The sequence below is a fragment of the Dendrobates tinctorius genome, unplaced genomic scaffold, assembly GCF_039654945.1.
Source record: "Dendrobates tinctorius isolate UK_male_01 unplaced genomic scaffold, ASM3965494v1 ptg000011l, whole genome shotgun sequence".
In the NCBI taxonomy this organism is placed as follows: Eukaryota; Metazoa; Chordata; class Amphibia; order Anura; family Dendrobatidae; genus Dendrobates; species Dendrobates tinctorius.
The window spans coordinates 87,241,223-87,264,437 of NW_027361679.1; the positions used below are offsets into that span (position 1 = coordinate 87,241,223).

The 23,215-nt window shown below is 40.9% G+C and overlaps 1 protein-coding gene across 8 annotated transcripts in view; it reads right to left on the reverse strand.

The window, feature by feature from the left end:
- Nucleotides 1–6,310: 6,310 nt before the first annotated feature.
- Nucleotides 6,311–23,215, reverse strand: part of LOC141048597 (excitatory amino acid transporter 1-like) — a 260,918-nt gene continuing 244,013 nt past the window's right edge. For all 8 annotated transcript variants that reach the window (XM_073544341.1, XM_073544359.1, XM_073544401.1 and 5 more), the window contains 3 exons: nt 13,926–14,120; nt 10,102–10,236; nt 6,311–7,412 (listed from right to left, as the gene is read on the reverse strand). In XM_073544341.1, coding sequence (XP_073400442.1) covers nt 7,220–7,412; nt 10,102–10,236; nt 13,926–14,120 — 523 coding nt within the window. In that variant the 3' untranslated portion in view covers nt 6,311–7,219. The remainder of the gene's footprint in view (nt 7,413–10,101; nt 10,237–13,925; nt 14,121–23,215) is intronic.

Sequence of the window (23,215 nt, forward strand, 5' to 3'; positions counted from 1 at the left end):
AGCCGTGTGTGTGCGAGGTGTACAGAACGGAGCGGAACAGTGTGTGTAGGATGTATGCGGAGCCATACGTGTACAAGGTGTATGGTGAGGAGCATTCATACCTCCCAGCGGGACAGTCCCGATTTTGAGAGAGATACTGCCCCGGCTGGGAGCTTACTTTTCCCGCGGACACAGGAGTACACGGCGGAGCCCCGAGGAGCACTTTAAAATTCGCACGTGACGTTCCACCGGAAGTGTCGTGCTAGAAGCTGACCGGAAATGAGGTAATTTCGGGAGGAGATTGTGACGGAACCATGGAGGCACTTCAGGGAATGCTTCAGATCCATCACAGTGTCCTCCTCCAGCAGCGCGGATAGAAGGATAGCCTTGAACTCGGGGATGCCGGCCATGTGAGCGGATCATGATATGTCCTGCATCGGGAGGCTCAGGTGGGCACTACAGTGGGAGCTGGGCTGCTATAGTATCTTTATAGAATCTTTCTTTCTCTCTCTGTTTCTTTATCTCTCTAATCTTTTTTTTATTTCTCTCACTCTGTTCTTTCTTTCTCTGTTCTTTCTTCTTTTCTTTCTCTGTTCTTTCTTCTTTTCTTTCTGTTCTTTCTTCTTTTCTTTCTCTGTTCTTTCTTTCCCCTCTTTCTTTCTCTCTCTGTTTTCTTTTTTCTCTCTGTTCTTTCTTTCTTTTCCTCAGTACCAGTCAGCGTGCCCACAGTACCAGTAGAATAAGGGGGGTAGGAAACTAGGTGGCACTGGTCACTTTGAGCCTCTCATACTTTTTATTGGTGTATAATCATATGCCCCGGGTACCCCCATAAAGAGGGCCAGCCACAGACAACAGGGTACAAACAAATCACTATTACTATCAGTCCAAGTGGACAATTATATACGTAAAGGTAATGATGTCCCTGTGCCAAGCAGTGCGGAGGATCAGAATACACTGAGGAGACCAGAGCAGCGGGGTTTGGGGAGAAGAATTATATGGGGCCCATTACATTGTATGAAGTACTATATGGGGCCCATTATGCTGCATGAAGTAATATATGGGGACTATTATACTGTATGGAGCATTATATGGGGCCCATTATGCTGTATGCAGTAATATATGGGGCCCATTACACTGTATGAAGTAGTATATGGTGCCCATTATACTGTATGCAGTAATATAAGGGGCCCATAATACTGTATGAAGCATTATGTGGGGATAGGGGATGACTTTGTTTGTTGTGGATCTGACCGCTGGGACCCCCATGATCCTAGGTAACATAGCTTGGAAGAGCACCATGTAAATGGAGCTGTGGTCAATCATACGCACTGTGGTGCCATTCACATGTGGCTCTTCAAATAACTCCTTTAATAGAGTGATGAGGGGACGACAAAGTATAGCAAAAATTCAATGATTGGGGCTGATGAGTGCTATAGTTTGTGGGCTGGTGGGATTTGTGTGGCAGGGCTGCATTTTTGTCCCAGTCCGGCCCTGTGCCAGGCCTACCATTGCCATTAATGACCCTTGTTCTGGATACTTCTGTGTTGTTCCTGTATGTGCGTGTGATGGCGCTGACATCTTTGTGTTTGGACACCTTTTTTTTTCTATTTATCTAAATCAAAATGTCCACTATTGTACTCAGTTTTACAGGATAGATAGGTAAATTTTGCTGCTCGCCTCAGGCAGCAGAGAGGCTAGGTTCACCCCTGACCATGCTACATAGTCTTGCTTATGTTTTCTTAGTTCAAGGCCAAATGCAGATGAGTATGTCAAATCATCTGTTTTTCTTTTTGAAAAAAAGTGGATGCTTTTTCATCTGGATTGTCATTCCTCATGTCATCTGTATGATTCATGTTTTTTTTTTTTACAGCCAAGTTACATGCCACAAATATTTGACAGCAAGTCACAAATACATTTTAGGTCCTACAACCTGTATGAAAGTTACTGTACAGCAACCAAAGTAGCCCTAACCTAAAGAGGAATACAATTAAAGCAGTTCTTTAGGGCGAAGGGCTAATCCATACATCAGTGTTTTCGTATGTGTGATATAGGGGGTATTCACATGCTAGGTTTTTATGCAGAACATCAATCAGCACAAAAAAAACTGAGCCATATCCTAGTATGGTCCATCTCGAAGATAGGACCTGTCTAATTCAAGTGAATAGGTCAGTGAATAAAATGGTCAGCACACTAATGCAATCCTTGTTGAATTTTATTGCTGTCTGTTTTTCACTGTTTACTAGAAGAAAATTGGGAAAAATATCTTTTGTTTTGCACATAACAAAAAATGGATGACACATGGATAGAAAAAGCTGACACATGTAGCAAATTGTTCGGCCTTAGTTTACCGTCCCTAAAAAAGATTCAATCGTAAATTTTCTATCCTTGACTATCATACAACCTTCCCAATGAGGAAATGTATAACTTAACTTTTTAGAACTAAGGAAATATATTAGGGGGAAGTTCTCTCAAGCAGAGTGATCTATTTCAAGTATTTATTTCTGTTAATGTTAATGATTTTGCCTTACAGCCAGTGAAAACCCAAAAGTCATTATCTCAGTGAATTAGAATTATTAATAAAAACACCTGCAAAAGCTTCCTAAAAAGGTCACTTAGTCTTTTTCAGTAGGCTCCACGATCATGGGGAAGACTGCTGACTTGACAGATGTCCAAAAGGCATTCATTGACACACTCCACAATCAGGGTAAGCCTTAAAAAAGTCATTGCTAAAGAAGCTACGTAGGAAAAAAAAACTGAGCACAACTGGAGGATGGTGCTAAAGGTTAGGTTCCCAAACCGTAAAAGTAGAAGTTATAAACCTAGCACTCAACTTGGATGTGATCAAAAAGAAGATTTATTGTAGTACGCATACAAAACGTTTCGGTCAATTGCGACCTTCTTCAGTTATGTGCTGTGTTAGGTATTCAGCAGGGGATTATATAGCCCTTGAATAGCTTGTTATGCTCATAATAAAGACAGTCTGTCTGCCAGCATGAGTTAACTTATTTATGTGGACTGATGGGGCATATGTGCCTCCAGACATGGGATCTGCCGCAAGTCTCCGAGGTGCACAAGGTGCACAAGCAAATGGGATAACTGCAGCATTTAAAGGCCATTAAAAAATATGAGATTCACAAGGAGAGGGGTCCTGCTGGAGTCATTGCTTCAAGAGCCACCACACACAGATGTATCCAGGATATGGGCAACAAGTGTCGCATTCCTTCTGTCAAGCCACTAATCACCAATAGACAATGCCAGAACCGTCCTATCTAGGCCAAGGAGAAAAAGAACTGGACTGTTGCTCAGTGATCCAAGGTGCTGTTTTCAGATGCAAGTAAATTTTGCATTTCATTTGGAAATCAAGGTCCCAGAGTCTGGAGGAAGAGTGGAGAGGCACACAATCCAAGCTGCTTTTGGTCTAGTGTGAAGTTTCCACAATCAGTGATGGATTGGGGAGCCATGTCATCTGCTGGTGTAGGTCCACTGTGTTTTATCAAGACCAAAGTCAGCGCAGCCATCTACCAGGAAATTTTAGAGCACTTCATGCCTCCCTCTGCTAACCAGCTTTTTGGAGATGGAAAATTCATTCTCTAGCAGGACTTGGCACCTGTCTGCAATGCCAAAAATACCAATACCTGGTTTAAAAACAACAATATCACTGCTTGATTGGTCAGCAAACTCGCCTGACCTTACCCCATAGAGAATCTATGGTATATTGTCAAGAGGAAGATGAGAGACAGCAGACCCAACAATGCAGACGAGCTGAAGGCTGCTATCAAAGCGACCTGGGCTTTCCATAACACCTCAGTAGTGCCACAGGCTGATCACCTCCATGCCATTACGCATTGATGCAGTAATTGATGCAAAAGGAGCCTCGACCAAATATTGAGTGCATTTACTGAACATACATTTCAGTAGGCCAGATTTTACAATCTTTTTTCAAGCTGGTGTTATAAAGTATTCAAATTTACTGAGATAATGACTTTCGGGTTCTCTTTGGCTGTAAGCCATAATCTTCAACATTAACAGAAATAAACACATGAAATAGATCACTCTGTTTGTAATGACTTTTTAATATGAGTTTCACTTTTTATATTGAAGAACTAAAATAAATTAACTTTTTGATGATATACGAATTTTGTGAGAAGCACCTGTATATACGCTCATCAATAGTGACATAACCATGTGTTTTTATTTTTCAATAGTTACATGGGAAGAAGATATGAATATGTTTTTTGTCTGAGACATGGAAAGAAGCAATTGAAATAATATACAAATCAAATGTAAATGCTCATATTCATGAGAATTATTTTAAAATCGTATCTCGTTTGTTCTATACACCTATCAGATTAAAGAATATTTTCGAGGATGGGTCGGACTTATGATGGAGGAACTGTACCCAAAAAGCTAACATACAGTTAGGTCCATATATATTTGGACAGAGACAACATTTTTCTAATTTTGGTTCTAGACATTACCACAATAAATTTTAAACAAAACAATTCAGTTGAAATTCAGACTTTCAGCTTTCATTTGAGGGTATCCACATTAAAATTGGATGAAGGGTTTAGGAGTTTCAGCTCCTTAACACGTGCCACCCTGTTTTTAAAGGGACCAAAAGTAATTGGACAGATTAAATAATTGTAAATAAAATGTTCATTTCTAGTACTTGGTTGAAAACCGTTTGTTGGCAATGACTGCCTGAAGTCTTGAACTCATGGACATCACCAGACGCTGTGTTTCCTCCTTTTTGATGCTCTGCCAGGCCTTCACTGCGGTGGTTTTCAGTTGCTGTTTGTTTGTGGGTCTGTGATCAGGTGACTGACTTGGCCATTTAAGAATATTCCACTTCTTTGCTTTAATAAACTCCTGGGTTGCTTTGGCTTTATGTTTTGGGTCATTATCCATCTGTAGTATGAAACGACGACCAATCAGTTTGGCTGCATTTGGCTGGATCTGAGCACACAGTATGGCTCTGAATATCTCAGAATTCATTCGGCTGCTTCTGTCCTGTGTCACATCATCAATAAACACTAGTGACCCAGTGCCACTGGCAGCCATGCATGCCCAAGCCATAACACTGCCTCCGCCGTGTTTTACAGATGATGTGGTATGCTTTGGATCATGAGCTGTACCACGCCTTCGCCATACTTTTCTCTTTCCATCATTCTGGTAGAGGTTGATCTTGGTTTTATCTGTCCAAAGAATGTTCTTCCAGAACTGTGCTGGCTTTTTTAGATGTTTTTAGCAAAGTCCAGTCTAGCCTTTTTATTCTTGATGCTTATGAGTGGCTTGCACCGTGCAGTGAACCCTCTATATTTACTTTCATGCAGTCTTCTCTTTATGGTAGATTTGGATATTGATACGCCTACCTCCTGGAGAGTTTTGTTCACTTGGTTGGCTGTTGAGAAGGGGTTTCTGTTCACCATGGAGATTATTCTGCGATCATCCACCACTGTTGTCTTCCGTGGGCACCCAGGTCTTTTTGCATTGATGAGTTCACCAGTGCTTGCTTTCTTTCTCAGGATGTACCAAACTAGATTTTGCCACTCCCAAAGTTGTAGCAATTTCTCGGATGGGTTTTTTCTGTTTTTGCAGCTTAAGGATGGCTTCTTTCACCTGCTTGGAGAGCTCCTTTGACCGCATGTTTCCTTCACAGCAAAACCTTCCAAATGCAAGCACCACACCTCAAATCAACTCCAGGCCTTTTATCTGCTTAATTGAGAATGACATAACAAAGGGATTGCCCACACCTGTCCATGAAATAGCCTTGGAGTCAATTGTCCAATTACTTTTGATCCCTTTAAAAACAGGGTGGCACAGGTTAAGGAGCTGAAACTCCTAAACTCTTCATCCAATTTTAATATAGATACCCTCAAAAGAAAGCTGAAAGTCTGAACTTCAACTGCATCTGAATTGTTTTGTTTAAAATTCATTGTGGTAATGTCTAGAATCAAAATTAGGAAATTGTTGACTCTGTCCAAATATATATGGACCTAACTGTTACATATTTTCTGGTCTTGTCCTAAAATAATCAACCTGTGGAAAGAAGTAGCCAATTTATTAAGCAAAATTAACAACTCTGTAGCTGAAATTTCTCCCCAACTGGTTTTGTTCTCGCTTGATTCAAATAGACCCCCCCCAAAATGAAACATTTTGCAATCCAATCTATTTGCTGTAACAAAAATAATTATAGCATCTAAGTGGAAATCAATAGAAGTTTCCTCCATTCCAGTTCTTTTGAACTTTCTTATGCTCTACGAAATAATTCTTTTAAAAACTACTATTCCACATGGTCATTTTGGAACCTCTTTCTTTCCTCAAGTCGGAATGCCCCCTTTAAATAAAAAGCTTTATTATATGCCAAGAATTACATATTACATATTTAACTAAGCAAATTGAAAACACTTTTGTTCTTACTATTGCTTCAATAAGGATGGCCTTTTTTTTCTACTCGCCACGTTTATCTGATCCAACTATCCCCTTTGCTCTTTTCTTTCTTTACACTTTGCCTCTACTTTTCCTAATTTTTCGTTTTCCTTCGACTTCCTTTTCCACCTGCCCTAACCCTTTTTTCTCTCTTGATTCTTCTTAGGATATAATTTCTTACTTACTGGTTTAATTGAACAAGTTTGAGGTCACGCTGTTATGTTTTATCATTCACTGTATTGACTATAATCCCCGCCCCAAAAATTTCTTTAAAAATCCCCCAAATAAAAGGAATATTGTTGAAAAAGCTGATACATGAACAAAAAAAATCAGATCCAGCACACTAACATATCTTTTAGTATTTAGTAAAAAAAAAAATACTTGTGATCACCCAGATATGTTACTATACATCCTCTGTGTATCTTTTATATCACGCAACATTTTTCCATACAGTTAGTAAAATGCTAAACTTCTGCATCAGCAAAAAACGTGCTCTGACAAACTGTACATTATCCATAAAATGACCTGTTTTGTAGGCAATTATCTTTTCTGGGATTTTAGGCATTATTTTAACCTAGATCTTTCAAAAGTCTTCACAATGTAGAAGTGGTATTGCTGGAGAAATATGCTATTTGCAGAAGATCTTCACTGGAAAAATTCACCAAGCCAGTTACAAAGCCCCTTCCAAATTCACGTCCATGTTCTGTTGCATTTCCAAAATACTGACCAAAGAATTGTGAAAAGTCAGACACGGGAGATACATGGAATGATGGGTCCAAGTCACATGTGCAGGGAAGAGATGACCGTACACTCACATAGAAGTTTCTGAATGCTTCTGAATGTCATTCTCAGTACAGATTAATTGATAGGGTTTCTCACTCTCCTCCAGTACAGAGTTTCCAAGTTCTGCATCTTGTTTCTGAAGTTCACGCCTTGAAAGGTGTTCAACTATGCCAGCTCCCAAGGAATCTCCAAGGACATTGGTAGTTGTGCGCAGACGGTCACTTAAAGATAAAATTGTAGAACAGAATTAATGCTGTATCAAAACATAAGAAAGGAAGATGAAAACGTTTTGGCAGCCATTCATAAACACTGGAGTAGCACACCCGACCCTAGTGTTAATGAAGCACTCATTAGAACACACTGACGAAAGTAAGTCACGCCACTTTAGTTGCGTAGCGTATAATGAATTTGACGGGCGGACATGACCATATCTTCTCTCACCCGTGCTACATCCATATTGGCGTAGCTGGCTGGAACTGGCATGTAAACGGCAAAAGTTGCAATATTAAAAATATCAAAACTTATTAAATTGGTTATCACCTTGAAGAATTGCCCCCATTGTATTTAAATTAATGTATTTAAAAAGAGTCTGTCATCTCAAATTTACACTTCAAAAAAGCAACGTGTGCCCTGATTCATCAAAAACGGTGATTTTCTTGTTGGTCTAGTAATAGGCAGATATCTTTTAATTATCCAGGAGAGTGTGACGAGTGGCATGCACCTCCTTGCGCCACTCCAGAAATCTTACTCCTGTCTCTGACTAGAGTAAGATTTCTGGCAAAAGGAACATCACAGCTCATCATGTATTGGACCAGCTGTGGCGTCCCGTTTCTGCTGTGCCTTAGTCTCGCGCCTCCCATTTTGGCAGAGCTGGCTGAGACTGGTGTGCAAAAGTTGCAAAATGTTTACGCAGCTAAATGTGTGAAAAACATTTAAGATTTTTCAAAGCAATTTAAGTCAGAATTCTGGCAAAATTGCTTAGAGGTGTTAGCCCCACAGTAGGAGATGATCAACAATAAAAAATAGTTTATGTTTTTAAATCTGCTCCTCCATTGTACAAAAAAAAAATCTTCAAAAACATTTTATTTGCAATATGCAAATAAATGTGCTCAGATCAGTGCACCCTTGGTGTTCATAAATGCCTCAATGCACCATTCCACCACTTATTTAGATTACGGCTACTTCTATTTTAATTGACAGCACTGTCCGAAAAGAAACCTTGGTTATGTGATCACTGTCCCTGTGCAGGAGAGAGCACAAAAATAACTCACACCTCGCTTCTGACATTGCTCATCGCCTCTGCTATCACTTCAGTGCAGGATGGAGCACACAAATCACTCTTTACTTGCAGCTGACATCACTACACAGCTACACCCGTGGTCAAAAGGGACATGTTAAATCAAGGTGTGTCCACTAATTAGCATCACAGGTGTCTAAAATCTTGGAATCAGTGAGTGGGCCTATATAGAGGGCTACAGATACTCACTGTGCTGTTTGGTCACATGGTGTGTATCACAATCAACATGGACCAGAGGAAGCGAAGGAAAGAGTTGTCTCAGGAGATTAGAAAGAAAATTACAGACAAACAGGTTAAAGGTAAAAGTTATAAGACCATCTCCAAGCAGCTTGATGTTCCTGTGATTTCAGTTGCACATATTATTCAGAAATTTAAGCTCCATGGGACTGTAGCCAACCTCCCTGGATGTGGCTGCAGGAGGAATCTTGATGACAAATCAAAGAAACGGATAATACAAATGGTAACAAAAGAGCCAAGAAAAACTTCTAAACAGATTAAAGGTGAAAATCAAGCTCAAGGAACATCAGAGTCAGATCGCACCATCCGTCATAGTACGAGCCAAAGTGGACTTCATGGGAGACAACTAAGGAGGACACCATTGTTGAAAAAAAATCATAAAAAAGCCAGACTGGAATTTGCCAAATTACATATTGGCAAGCCACAAAAATTCTGGGAGAATGTCCTATGGACAGATGAGACAAAAATGGAACTTTTTGGCAAGGCACATCAGCTCTATGTTCACAGATGGAAAAATTAAGCATATCAAGAATAGAACACTGTCCCTACTGTGAAACATGGAGGAGGCTCTGTTATGTTCTGGGGCTACTTTGCTGCAACTGGCACAGGGTGTCTAGAATCTGTGCAGGGTACAGTGAAATCTCAAGAATATCAAGGGATTCTAGACGGAAATGTGCTGCCCAGTGTCAGAAAGCTTGGTCTAAGTCGCAGGTCATGAGTCTTGCAACACGATAATGACCCAAAACACATGGCTAAAAACTCCCAAGAATGGCTATGAGGAAAATATTGGACTATTCTGAAGTGGCCTTTTAGGAGCCCTGACCTAAATCCTATTGGGCATCTTTGGAAAGAGCTGAAACATGCCATATGGAAAGGGCAACCTTCAAACACGAGACAACTGGAGCAGTTTGCTCTTGAGGAGTGGGCCAAAATACCTGTCGAGAGGTTCAGAAGTCTCATTGGCAGTTACAGGAATCATTTGATTGCAGTGATTGCCTCCAAAGGTTGTGCAATAAAATATTAAGTTAAGGGTTCATCATTACTGTCCAGGCCTATTTCATGAGTTTTATTTTTTAGAAAATTCTGTGGAAACATGGTTGAAAAGCAATGTCTGACTTTCATTTGTTCATTTATATAGATTTTTGATTTATTATTACTTTTGTCAGATTCAAGTTATTTCTGTCAACATTGTGGGTGTTTCTGTCACTAAACGAGGGGTACCAACCATTTTGACCACGTGTGTATATCCCAGCATAGTCATCAGTGAGGAGAAAGTGATTTGCATGATTGCAGAGGAGACGAGAAATGTTGTCTATTGTTTTTTTCTATTAAGTTATCTTTCCCATACTCGCATATCCCATTGTTTAGATACTTACAGGAACCAGTCTACTGCAATAATGAGCGTTATATCCTCAGTGGGGAGCCCTACTGATGTCAACACTATAACCATGGTAACCAGGCCAGCTTGAGGGATACCCGCAGCTCCTATGCTGGCAGCTGTTGCTGTGATACTGTGTGAATAATAAAATGGAACTTCAGAAAACCTTCTTTCACAGTATATAATAAACAGAATAAGCATCACAGTAAATCACACTGAACAAGCAAAATCTACTGTAGTTTCCAGACAATCTTCTCTTCCGACTAGTTTAGATGCGGTATAATTAAGGATTATGTAAACTGAAATCTTTGCACAATTTGTTGTTACACATTGATGTAGATCATGAATTAGCTGCATGATCTGAGTGGTATTCCTACGTGATGAAGGTTCTAGTCAGAAAGCCCAGTGTTCACAAAATAATGTTTTTGCTAGTCACTTATCAGTGTAGTATTGCACAGGGTGAACAGAGTAATTTCATTATTTATTACGGTCTGACTGTGCATAAACTATTCTTTATAATAGTAAAAATAATAATGAAAAAAGACCATAGACCAGCTAACCTCCGAGCTCTGGATGGTAAATACCTGTTTCCTCTGTGTTGCACGGACCAAGACTGGGAACGACCTGCCTCCTTCTTCACGGTCTCAAACTGCTTCTGGAATACTCCAACATTCTTAAGTAGAAAAAACATTTCTTAACCTCATAATCAAGAAGTAGTAACAGGTGTGGATAACATCCCTCAATGTTAACTCTATAGCTTCCGGAAACAAGTAGACAAAAAAAAGCATCAGTGTGAATTATCACAAAAAAATTCTTGCAAGAGAAAGCAAATGGATGTTTCTTTTAGATACAAGGTTACCGCATGGATTCAATAATAGAATGGATCTAGCAATACATTATAAATAATTTCTGTTATCATGTTTTTCCAAGTAGTGCTATTATATCTCAGTCATAATGTTTTCATTATATAACACCGTTGTATTATTGTAATAATGTGTGTTTTTAATTATTTAGTTATCCTGGTCAGATAACTTTGTTAGCGCAGGTACTGTTCATACTGATGCTTTTTTTTTTTCTCTACTTGTTTCCGGAAGCTATAGAGTTAACATTGAAGGATGTTATCCACACCTGCTACTACTTCTTGATTATGAGGTTATGAAATGTTTTTTCTATTTAAGAATGTTGGAGTATTCCAGAAGCAGTTTGAGACCGTGAAGTTGTTACTGCCGAAACGCGTTGTCTGTTCAGCATTATGTCTGCATCTTGTTACTGAACTCTGGATTTTTTAAATTTTCTGCAATAAAAATTCTTGGATTTTATTATACCACCTGAAGTTTCCACTTGCTGGACTTTTCTGCCTTGATTTATATATATATATATATATATATATATATATATATATATATATATATATATATACATATACACACACACAACTGAGTGTAGAGCCCCGCCCACTCCGCATAACCACATTCACTATAATATCCCACATCATCCCGTCAGCCAGAGCCACTGGACTACTACCCCTAATATCCCACATCATCCCATCAGCCAGAGCCACCGGACAACTACCACTAATATCCCACATCATCCCGTCAGCCAGAGCCACCGGACTACTACCCATAATATCCCACATCATCCTGTCAGCCAGAGCTACCGAACTACTACCCATAATATCCCACATCGTCCCATCAGCCAGAGCCACCGGACTACGACCACTAATATCCCACATCATCCCGTCAGCCAGAGCCATTGGACTACTACTCCTAATATCCCACTAGCCAGAGCCACAGGACAACTACCACTAACATCCCACATCATCCCGTCAGCCTGGAGTCAGAACCAGAGCACTGAGTGGAACGGTCCTAACTTCCATACTAGGGATCCCTTTAAGAGAGGCTTGGCGTCAGAACCAGAGCGCTGAGTGGATTTGCCCTGACTTCCATACCAATGATCCATTTAATAGAAGCCTGGGGTGAGAATCAGAGCACTGAGGGATTTACCCTAACTTCCATACCGGAGATCCCTTTAAGAGAGCCTGGGGTCAGTACCAGAACATTTGAAGGCAATTGCCCTGACTTCCATACCAGGGATCCCTTTAAGAGAGGCCTGGGGTCAGAATTAAAGCACTGAATGGATTTGACTTGACTACCATACCGGAGATCCCTTTAAGAAGGGCCTGGGGTCAGAACCACAGAGCTGAGTGGAACAGTCCTAAGTTCCATACCGGGGATCCCTTTAAGAGAGGCCTGGGGTCAAAACTAAAGCGCTGGATGGATTTGCTCTGACTTCCACACCAATGATCCCTTTAAGAAGGAAGATGTGCCTATGGGATGGAGGATGTGTGATGGGTATATGGGCACAGGAGGGGGGATTCATTTCTGTCATGTGCTCTCTGCTCCTTTCTGGGGGCAGACAATGGCTGGGAGCTTATGTTCCCAGGGATGCTAGATTTCTCCCACCATGTCAGTGTCTGTTGAGGTGTTGTCAAGTGGGAAAACTGTTGTTCATAGCAACCAATCACAGCTCAGCTTCTTTTGAACACCTCTGGTGAAATGAAAGATGCTTTGTGATTGGTTGGTGATACACACACACATTCATTTTTATATATAGAGATATATCTATTGTAGTGCGGCAGTGTACCCACAGTGTGATTTAACAGGCAGTGACCCAAGAAAGTCTAACTTAAAGTCTTTATTGTCCACAAAACACACAAAGGCAGCTTTATCTTCCGGATCACAGCCGGGTCATCGAATACAGTCCATATGGCACCACGTTGCCATGGGTTTCAGCACTGCCATATTCTTGGGTGCATCAGAAGCCATGTTGTCCTTGGCTCTGTGTTTAACCTCACACAGGCCTGTCCTGCATGGAGCTCCTGCTCTGCAGCTTGCAAACAAACCACTGATGCACCCGAAGCTCAACACAAAAGTTTAAATGTGAATCGTGGACATGGGCTATTCCAAAAATCCGGAGTGGAAGGAGAGATTTGCCCCACTACCAAACCTGCAAATCTCCCCAAAAATAATAGCCCAGGTCAGGTGTTCCTAAAAATCTGACTTGGTCAAATAGTTTGACCAAATCCATACTCTCTTTTATTCTGCCTTGTAACCACAGGTGTAGCTGTGATTACAATGCACTCCAGCGGGTTCAATATACCTCTATGAACATCCTTGGGGATACATAATGACCCTCGCATATTACTCCCCTCACTGCTTCACTATATATCACTGTGTCCAGTTTTGGGCACCACATTTTAAAAAGACATGAACAAATTGGAGCAAGTTCAGAGAAGAGCGACCAGAATGGTGACCGGTCTGCAAACCATGTCCTATGAGGAACGGTTACAGGATTTGGGAATGTTTAGCTTGCAAAAAAGAAGACTGAGAGGAGACTTAATAGCTGTCTACAAATATCTCAAGGGCTGTCACATTGTAGAAGGATCATCTTTATTCTCATTTGCACAAGGAAAGACTAGAAGCAATGGGATGAAACTGAATAGGAGGAGACAGATTAGATATTAGAAAAAACTTTTAGACAGTGAGGGTGATCAATGAGTGGAACAGGCTGACATGAGAGGTGGTGAGTTCTCCTTCCATGGAAGTCTTCAAACAGAGGCTGGACAGGCATCTGTCTGGGATGATTTAGTGAATCCTGCTTTGAGCAGGGGGTTGGACCAGATGACCCAGGAGGTTCCTTCCAACTCTACCATTCTATGATATACATACCTACACATATAGATAAGGAGTCTGAAGGATTTGTATTCCAGGCAAAATCTTAAATACAGATAGACGTTCACCGACCTGGCTCAGAGCAACTTACCTGATGGTGATGATCTGCCCAAAGTTCAGTTCATAATTGTTTACTTGTGCAATAAAAATGGCAGCCAGTGCTTCATACAAAGCAGTCCCATCCATATTTATGGTGGCTCCCACAGGCAGCACAAAACGAGTGACACGCTTGTCTACGCCATTGTTTTCTTCAAGGCATTTGAAAGTGATGGGTAGAGTAGCAGAGCTGTAGAAACAAGTCAGAAGGTGTCAGTTAAATGTAGACAACATGTGTAGTTACATAGCTGTGAATGGTCCGGCCTACTCGGCACCACAATCATAAATATCTGAGGTCTATACAAAAGATAGTTGGGCTTCTCAGTATTACTGCTATAAAAAATACTATAAAATGAAGGGACCTTTTGCATAAATTTGCCAATTTGTGAGAATACATTAATGTTGGCTGATGGTCTAATGTGTACGGGGTCACTTGCCGATCGTTGGGGAGATGTTGATCAGGCATGTTTGATTTCAAACTGCTGATCGCATTGTTGTCCCAGAGATGGCCAATGCGTTAGGCCACGCTCACACATTCAGTAATTGGTCAGTATTTTACATCAGTATTTCTAAGCCAAAACCAGGAGTGGAACAATCAGAGGAAAAGTATAATAGAAAAACGTCACCATTTCTGTATTTATCACCCACTCCTGGCTTTTGCTTACAGATACTGATGGAAAATACGGACCAAATACTCAACGTGTTAACATGACCTTAGCCAGATGCACTCTCAAAGGGAACACAAGAGAGCCTGGCTTATTAAGCACTCCTCTGTGTGGGAGAGTCGGCTGAGATGGCTGAAAGATTGTCTGAAGCATCTATGTGTCTGAGTTGTAGTTTTGAATCACACCATTCATTTTACCATACAATGTACTAGAAAAAAGGAAAAAAAATATTGTGCAGTGAAATTGTGAACAAAAACTCAATTCCACAATTGTTTTTACATTGATCATTGTTTGGTAAAATTGACTTGCGTACATGATTCTCCAGATCTGTATGATTTCTCAATTTCTGAGCTTGCATCAAAGACAAGGCCCCTACATGACATAATACTTTTAGAGATGAGCGAGCACTAAAATGCTTCGGATGCTCGTTACTCAAACCAAGCAATTTCTAATGCTCAAATGCTTGATTCAAGTATCAAGCATAATGGAAGTCAATCGTAAGTTGGAGCATTTTTCCGGCAGACCCTACAATGAGGTCTGGGGGTAGTGAAAATTATGAAATGGATGGAAAAAAACGAATGGAAGGGAATAGCATTGCGGAGACCCCTGGAAGCATTACTGACTCCCATATTGCTGCTGAGAACAATGGTGTCACACTTTTACTCCATTTTACAGCATGACAATAAAACATTCAAAACTGATGAGAAATTGGAGTATACGGGAAAAAAATGTTAAGAAACATTATTTCCTGTATAATGACCTACTGTATATATAAAGGCAAAATTTTAAAGTAATTAAAAAATAATAATTTAAGTAAAGCAAAACTGAAATTAAAATAATATATTTTTATTAAAACATTGGAAATTTCAGCATAATTTATGAAGGAAGCAAGAACTGCCAAAATATGATGGAAAAGGAACTCATACACTCTGTATTAGAGATAAAGGAGGGCCTCATACATGTTCTGTTCAAATTGTCATCTAGTGGCACTATTAGACTCATACAATCTTGCTTACCATTATTGGCACTCTATTTTTTTTTTATAGACTGTGTAATATCTTCAGAAATAAATGGAAATTTACCAAAGTTATATCCTCAGGATTTTTTAATTAGTGATCCTAAGTAATACAACAATAAAACACTGAAATTGCAACATGTAAGTTGAAAAACAAAGAAGAAACAGAGCAAACAGCTTGTGCAGCAATAAAGGTACCCCAAATTAATATTTCGTTGTACACCCTTTGGAATTGATGACAGCCTCCAAACGTTTCTTGTAGAAATCAATAAGCTTCTTGTACTTCTCAGCTGGTATTATCTCCCACTCTTCCTTTTCAGGGTTTTCAATGTTTGCAGGGTTCTTTTTCACAATGGCAGATTTCAGCTCACCCCAAAGATTTTCAATGGGATTGAGGTCAGGACTCATTGTTGACCATTTTAAAACAGTCCATTTTTTTTCAACCATTCCTTTGTACTTTTGAATGTGTGCTTTGGGTCATTCTCTTGCTGAGGGACCCATAATCTTCGGACAAATCAAGTTTTCTTTCACTGGGAGTAGATTTTGCTGTCAAATCTCTTGATAATTCTCTTCATGATTCCTGTGATATGGTCAAGGCTTCCAGTACCAGACGCAGCTAAGCAACCTCACAGTATTATGGATCCTTCATCATGCTTAATTGCTGGTAGGGTGTTTTTTTCCTTATGAACGTTTAATTGCACTGTCCGTAAACAAACTGTTGCTTTGCATTGCCAAAAAGTTCTATTTTTGTATCATCTGTCCACAGAACATTTTCTCAGACGGATTGTGGTTTCTCAAGGTACTCTTTGGGAAAGATCAGATGTTCCTTTTTATGTCTTTACTTCAGCAATGGTTTCTTCCTTTCAAAGCTCTGCTTGGCTTAGTGTGTGGCGAATGGCACTTGTTGAAACCATGAACCAATACTGTTCCAGGTTGGCCTTGAGGTCTTTGGATGTTTGGTATGGTGTTTTTCCCACCATTCGCACCAACCTTCAAAAGACATCTCTTGTCAATTTTCCTCTTAACCCCACATCCAGGAAGGTTCTTGACAGTTGCATGCTTGGCAAACTTCTTAACTTTGCACATGGTTGAAACTGGGATACCAAGGTCTTTGGAGATGGCCTTATACCCTTTCAAAATCTTGTGCTTGCTAATAATAGTAGTTCCGATGATCTCAGACAGTTACTTTGTCTTCACCATTGTGAAAATGAAACAGAGCCTACCATGTGGCTTTTTAAAACACTTATGCTTTACCACAGGGAAGTCAAAATGTGTTTCCATACTAAATTAGTGTAAAGGATGACAATACCAGTGTCACAGCAAGCTTTAGGTTTTTCTATTCTCTCCCATTGTCTTTTGTTTTAAATTAATGTTCATCATGTGCACTTTTGAATTTAACACCAGTGCTCTATACAAAAAAACTATTTCACTTGATTCATTTTTTTTTAGGAGATGTTCCACATTATGTACTTAAACTTCATGGGTGCCAATAATGATGAGCAGGACTGTAAGAGAGTATGAACTAAGGGTAAAGCCTGCCAACAATTATAAGCAGGGTCATCCATACACCCTTGAAGGCACCAACTGTAGTACCTCATTCCAATATTGTGGACAAGGTGTAGTTGTGGCACTTCTACACACAAAGACTCTTGTTGTGAGTTCATTCTCTGGTTCACCAGTTGTGAGTTCTCCTTCCAGACTCCCTCTGGTGGTAACAGGAGGAAGTGAGGCTGATTTGATCGGTGGAGATCTGCCACCTGAGAATGAGGATGACGATTGGACCTCAGGAGTCTCAGATTGGATTTAAGACAGCCGACGCCCTATTCAGTTTCTGGTGATTCCTTCTGGCTTGTCAGCTCTTGGTTTTCAGCTCTGTTCCAGTCATCTAAAGCTAAGTTTTTCTGCTAATGTTCACACTTGATTTTCTTGGTCTATTCAGTTTTTTGTGTGGTCAGCCAGCCCCAGCCCCGTATTTTGCCAATTTGCTTTTTGTCCCTTACTAGTTTGGTCTCTTTTTGCTCTGTCTCAGAATGTGCTGATATAGTGGGAGAAGTCTAGTGACTTCAGGGTTAATTTTGCTATCAGAAGTGTTGGACATTATTTTTGTAGGGTTTTTTGCAGTTTGCAGATAGTGTCTTTCCTTTCCTTTCTAATTAGTTTGGGCCCCATCGTTTGCTCAGCCTATTTTCCTGCCTGTGTTTGTGCCTTCATCTTGTTTCACCGTCAATACATGTGTGGGGCTATCTATTCCTTTGGGGTCTGCTCTGGGGCAGTTAGTTTTCCCCTTTTCATGCTTCAGAATATTTAGTCCTCCGGCTGTGACGAAGCGTCTAGGAACATCGTAGGTATGCTCCACGGCTGCTGCTAGTTGTGTGGTAGGATCAGGGATCTGCAATCTGCATAGTTACCAACCTCTCTGGTTTTCTGTGACTTAGCTTGTTTTGCTTTTTTCTCCTCGGTGACCCATTCATTACAGGGTCTGCACACAATGCAAAGCCATGAAAAAATGATAAGGAAGACAATGCAGTCATCCATAGACACTTGAAGACAACAACTTGCGGGCCTCATTAAAATATTTTAAAAGTGTAGTTGATGTACTCCTACACTCAACGGAAAAATACATAAGTATGGTCATCCACAGACCCTTGACAACAACTGTCGGGCCTCATTAAAATATTGAAAATTAAAAACACTATGTGCTGCTGTCATCTGGTGTTGCAGAAAAGTTGGGGGCAATCCAAGCTTTGTTCATTTTTGTCAGAGTGAGCCTGTGTGTACTTTCTTTTGACAGGTGAAAGCATCTGTCTGCTATGAACCCCCTGGTGGCACTAAAAACCTGATCAGACAAGATGCTAGTGGCAAGACAGCACAACACCTCCAAGGCATAGAGGGACAGCTCATGCCAGGTGTCCAGCTTTGAGACCCAATAACTGAAGGTTGCAGCAGAATTAGGGAGTACGCCAATTTTATGGGCCAGGCATTGTTTAACCATTTTTAAAAACTTTACCCTCCTTGTCAAAGATACCTGGTATTCAGAGCCTGGACACTGGGAGGATATCATGAAATTGGCCTAGGCCTTTAACAATGTACCCCTGAATCTGCTGTACCTGGTGTGTGTCTCCCTCACCTCTCCACCTTGGTTGGGCAAGGAAGCTTGCCCCTATGCCACTAGCGTTGTCTGATGGGAAATCTGATGCTATCAGGGAAATGTAGAGTCCCTGGCCACAAGCGCTTGTCCACATGTCGGTCATTAGTGGGCACTCCCAGTAACCGTGTTGATGAGGGCACATGTGCTGTTCCTGGACACATGCCAGTACAAGGCGAGGACACCACACCGGGAGAAATAGTGGCGGCTAGGGACAGAGTACCCAGGATCAAGTTTGTACACCTGTAGAAGGCCAATTTTAGTTTTGATTTCAAACCAACGAAATTTCACACAAACCAAGTTTTACAGTATATGTGTATATGACAATAGTCAATTTTTTAACAGCCAAATTTATATGCTTGTAGCAGGTCAATTTGGGATTTTATTTCAAACCAACAACATTTTGCATAAACCAAGTTCTATAGTATATGCGACAATAGTCAATTTTTGCAACAAAAATGTTTTGTGAACTGTTGCAGGCTAAGCGGCTTTAAAAATTTTTTAAAACACTAACTTTGCACAAAGCACGTTAAACTGTATGGAGTATCGGAGTCCTTGACATCTAGAAATGGGCGACATCCACTTAGGAGGTGGGGAACCCCAAGGACAGTCCGATACAGTGGGGGAAATAAGTATTTAATCCCTTGCTGATTTTATAAGTTTGCCCACTGTGCGGTGTCTTTTTCTTCACATAAGGTTTTCATATATGTCTCACATGAATTGAATGCATGAGAAGTCCAAATGGCACCATATGTATGGACCATGTTTTTATACAGGTATGGGAACCTTTACAGATATCTTTGCTGTTCTCTCCCTTTTTTGATACATATATATTTTTTCGATACATGTATATTTTTTGAAACAACATGTATAGAAGTTCACTGATGGATGGTTCTCTATTAATTGTCTTTTCCGTATGGAACTAATGATTTCCTTTTTTCCTGTGGCTTTTTATCATTGAAATAAATGGGATCATTTAAGAATGCGATCTCATGTATATATAGCCCTAAAAAAGATACTTTATTCATTAAAAACCACAAATGTGGTAAACACCAACGAAGTGACAAAAAATAGAAAAAAAGAAAAGTGTTCAAACATGAAACCACTCTAGGGTGACACCTAAGAGTCCCTGATATAGCCCTGAGCTGATGTCTACCTGTCCGCGGAGGTTGGCACCCTAGGGGGGAACGTTGTGGCGCTCAACGATGGCTATCCCTAGGGGCCCTGGTATACCCTACAGCCACTAGTGGTCACCTCTACCCATTGATAAAAGGGAACCTCTACTGCTAGACAGAGACCAATCTGCTCTATAGAGGGCCCTGTGTCCCAAAGAGAAGAAGTTAAAAAATAGAGAACACATATGGCATCAGGTGGTGTGATCAAATACTCAATTGCATAATGATGTCACCAATATTAACAATGGGGCATCATAAATACACTTATGGGAGTCATAGTCGGGACACTTTAGATGCACTCCTTATTGCCCCATCTCACAACTGCACAATCTCTTCACATAAAGAGAAAAGATATATATAATACTGGCAATTTGACCAGTGTAGCACAAAATAAGGATATTGTCCCTTTATGAAATCAAATGACATCCCAATAGAAAAATAGCCCAATAGAAAAATAAACACAGAGCTGCCACAGCGATACTCATCTGTGTTCATCACCACCAGCCATCAAATGGTTAACGCCTCAACGCGTTTCGCCTGAGTAGGCTCATCAGGAGGCCCGATAATACAATGTCTTGTGTCCCATAACGGTGCAGAAGCCAACCGATACTCATCACAGTTCCTCCTTTTAAGCCCGCCGCTAAGACCGCATATGCTCCGCCCACTCGCGTGACATGACAGCGCTAAGCGCCTATTGCGGTGTCCCTACTTTATTATCAAACAACACTAGACAGACCTAGGTGTTCCGATTGGCTGTTAGGACCCACATGCAGCGTCGCTCAGAGACAACCAATCGGGTTTCTTCATGCATCCCGGCACCATCCAATCGCTGGAGCCGAGACATAATACATGGTCTGACATGCGCAGTGTCACTTCTAGAGAACCAATAGGCAGTCTCGTATCTCTCTCCAATCTCCGCGGACGAAACATCCCGCCCGGTCTGACGTGCAGCGCACGCACATGTGATTCACAGAGAATGTTAAACTCCCCCATCTTAGACGGATGCGCCACAAATAATACCTCAGTTCACCATTGTGTATATATATAATTTAAATGACCAAGTTGCATTCTTCACTAGCTTAACCGCTGTGTCTAATATATACACCGTGCATTAGTAGATACAAAATACACATGATGATAAACCGCAACTGATGCTACTAGTGTGAACAAGCGTCAACATGCGTCTTTCTTATCAGATACATATAATCATTTTATTGTACATATCAACTGGTATTATAGATTGCTCAAAGTCCAATGGGGAGTGAGTTAGCGTAGGGCAATAAAAGGGGGGACATTTATATATATAATGATCCATGACAATACATGGGAATCCCAAATAAATGGGAAACAACAAACAAAATCTGGAAGGTCAATATCCTCAAAAGAGGAAATCACATTATTCTATTACGGCTTATAAGAAACAGGCAAACGACAATTGGTCATTCAGTCCCCTCGGCTCCAAAGACTCCATCCTGAATATCCATTCACACTCTCTCCTCAAGATGTTCTTATCCACATTCCCTCCTCTGGGGTTCACATTCACAACTTCTATAATACAAAATTTGATTTCACCGGGGTCACCTCTATGATATGTCCACATATGTTTAGCAAGTGGGGTGTCTCTTTGATTTCTAATATCCCCCATATGTTCTCCTACCCTCCTTCTGAATTCTCTCCTTGTCTTCCCTACATAATTTTTAGGGCAGGAGCCCATGGCCATATAGACAACCCCCGTGGTCTTGCAGTTAGAAAAATCTCGTTGATAAAAGGTCTTGCCAGTGCTTGCACTACAAAAGGACTTCCCGGTCTCATATATTTACAGTAACTACAATCCCCACATTTGAAGAAGCCACAAGGTCTCCTATCCAACCACGTGCCACTTGCCACTGGTCTCCTGTACTGACTGTGGACCAGCATATCTCTAATGGATTTACCCTTTCTAAATGTAATATTGGGGCGCTCACCGATCACATCCTTCAGATCCGGATCCAATCTTAGAACATCCCAATGTTTAGACAGGACCTTTCTAACCTCCTGATGTTTGACATCAAAAGTCCCAATGACCCTTATTTGTTCCATAGAGTCCCCTATCTCACGTTTCTGCAGCAGTTTTTGTCTGTCTGCTTTATTTGCAAATTCATATGCTGTATCTAAAATGTGTTTAGGGTAGCCCTTGTCCTTGAAGCGGCAAAACATATCCCCAGCTTGTTTCTGAAAGAGATCATTCCTCGAGCAATTCCTCCTGAGGCGGAGGAATTGTCCCTTCGGAATTCCTCTCTTAAGAGGAACTGGATGGTGGCTCTGCCAATGTAATAAACTATTTGTGCTCGTCGGTTTACGAAAAATGCTTGTGGAGATCCCTCCCATCAGATCTTTTTTGATTCTAATATCCAAAAATGGTATTTCGGTTTTGTGAATTTCTGAGGTGAACCTGAGATTCACATCATTTTGGTTCAATTCCTTTACAAATTCTTCAAATTGATTCTTTTCCCCTGTCCATATTACAAAGACATCATCTATAAACCTATACCACATGGAGATCATTCCATGCCACCACTTTTCTTCCCCTCCGAACACGATAGTCTCCTCCCACCAGACCAGGAACAGATTAGCATACGACGGGGCACAGGGGCACCCCATCGCAGTGCCCCTGAGCTGGTGGTAGAACCTACCATCAAAGTAAAATGCATTGTGGGTCAAAATGAACCGTAGGAGAGATGTCAAAAAATTATTATGTCCCCTACATGCTATTGACCTCTGGTTGAGGAAATGTCCCACACCCCGGATACCCGCTTCGTGTGGTATATTGCTGTAGAGGGCTTCTATATCGATGGAAGCCAACCAAGTATTTCCTTCCAAATGTACGCCCTCTAGCTTAAGTAGTAGATCTGAGGTGTCCCTTAGATATGATGGAATAGAAACCACAAAGGGGCGTAATAACTGATCAATATAGAGACCACTGTTTTGTGTCAATGAATCCACCCCTGATACAATCGGTCTCCCCTTTAAAGGGTTCAGGCCTTTAGTGGCTGTAGGGTATACCAGGGCCCCTAGGGATAGCCATCGTTGAGCGGGGGCGCCACAACGTTCCCCCCTAGGGTGCCAACCTCCGCGGACAGGTAGACGTCAGCTCAGGGCTATATCAGGGACTCTTAGGTGTCACCCTAGAGTGGTTTCATGTTTGAACACTTTTCTTTTTTTCTATTTTTTGTCACTTCGTTGGTGTTTACCACATTTGTGGTTTTTAATGAATAAAGTATCTTTTTTAGGGATATATATACATGA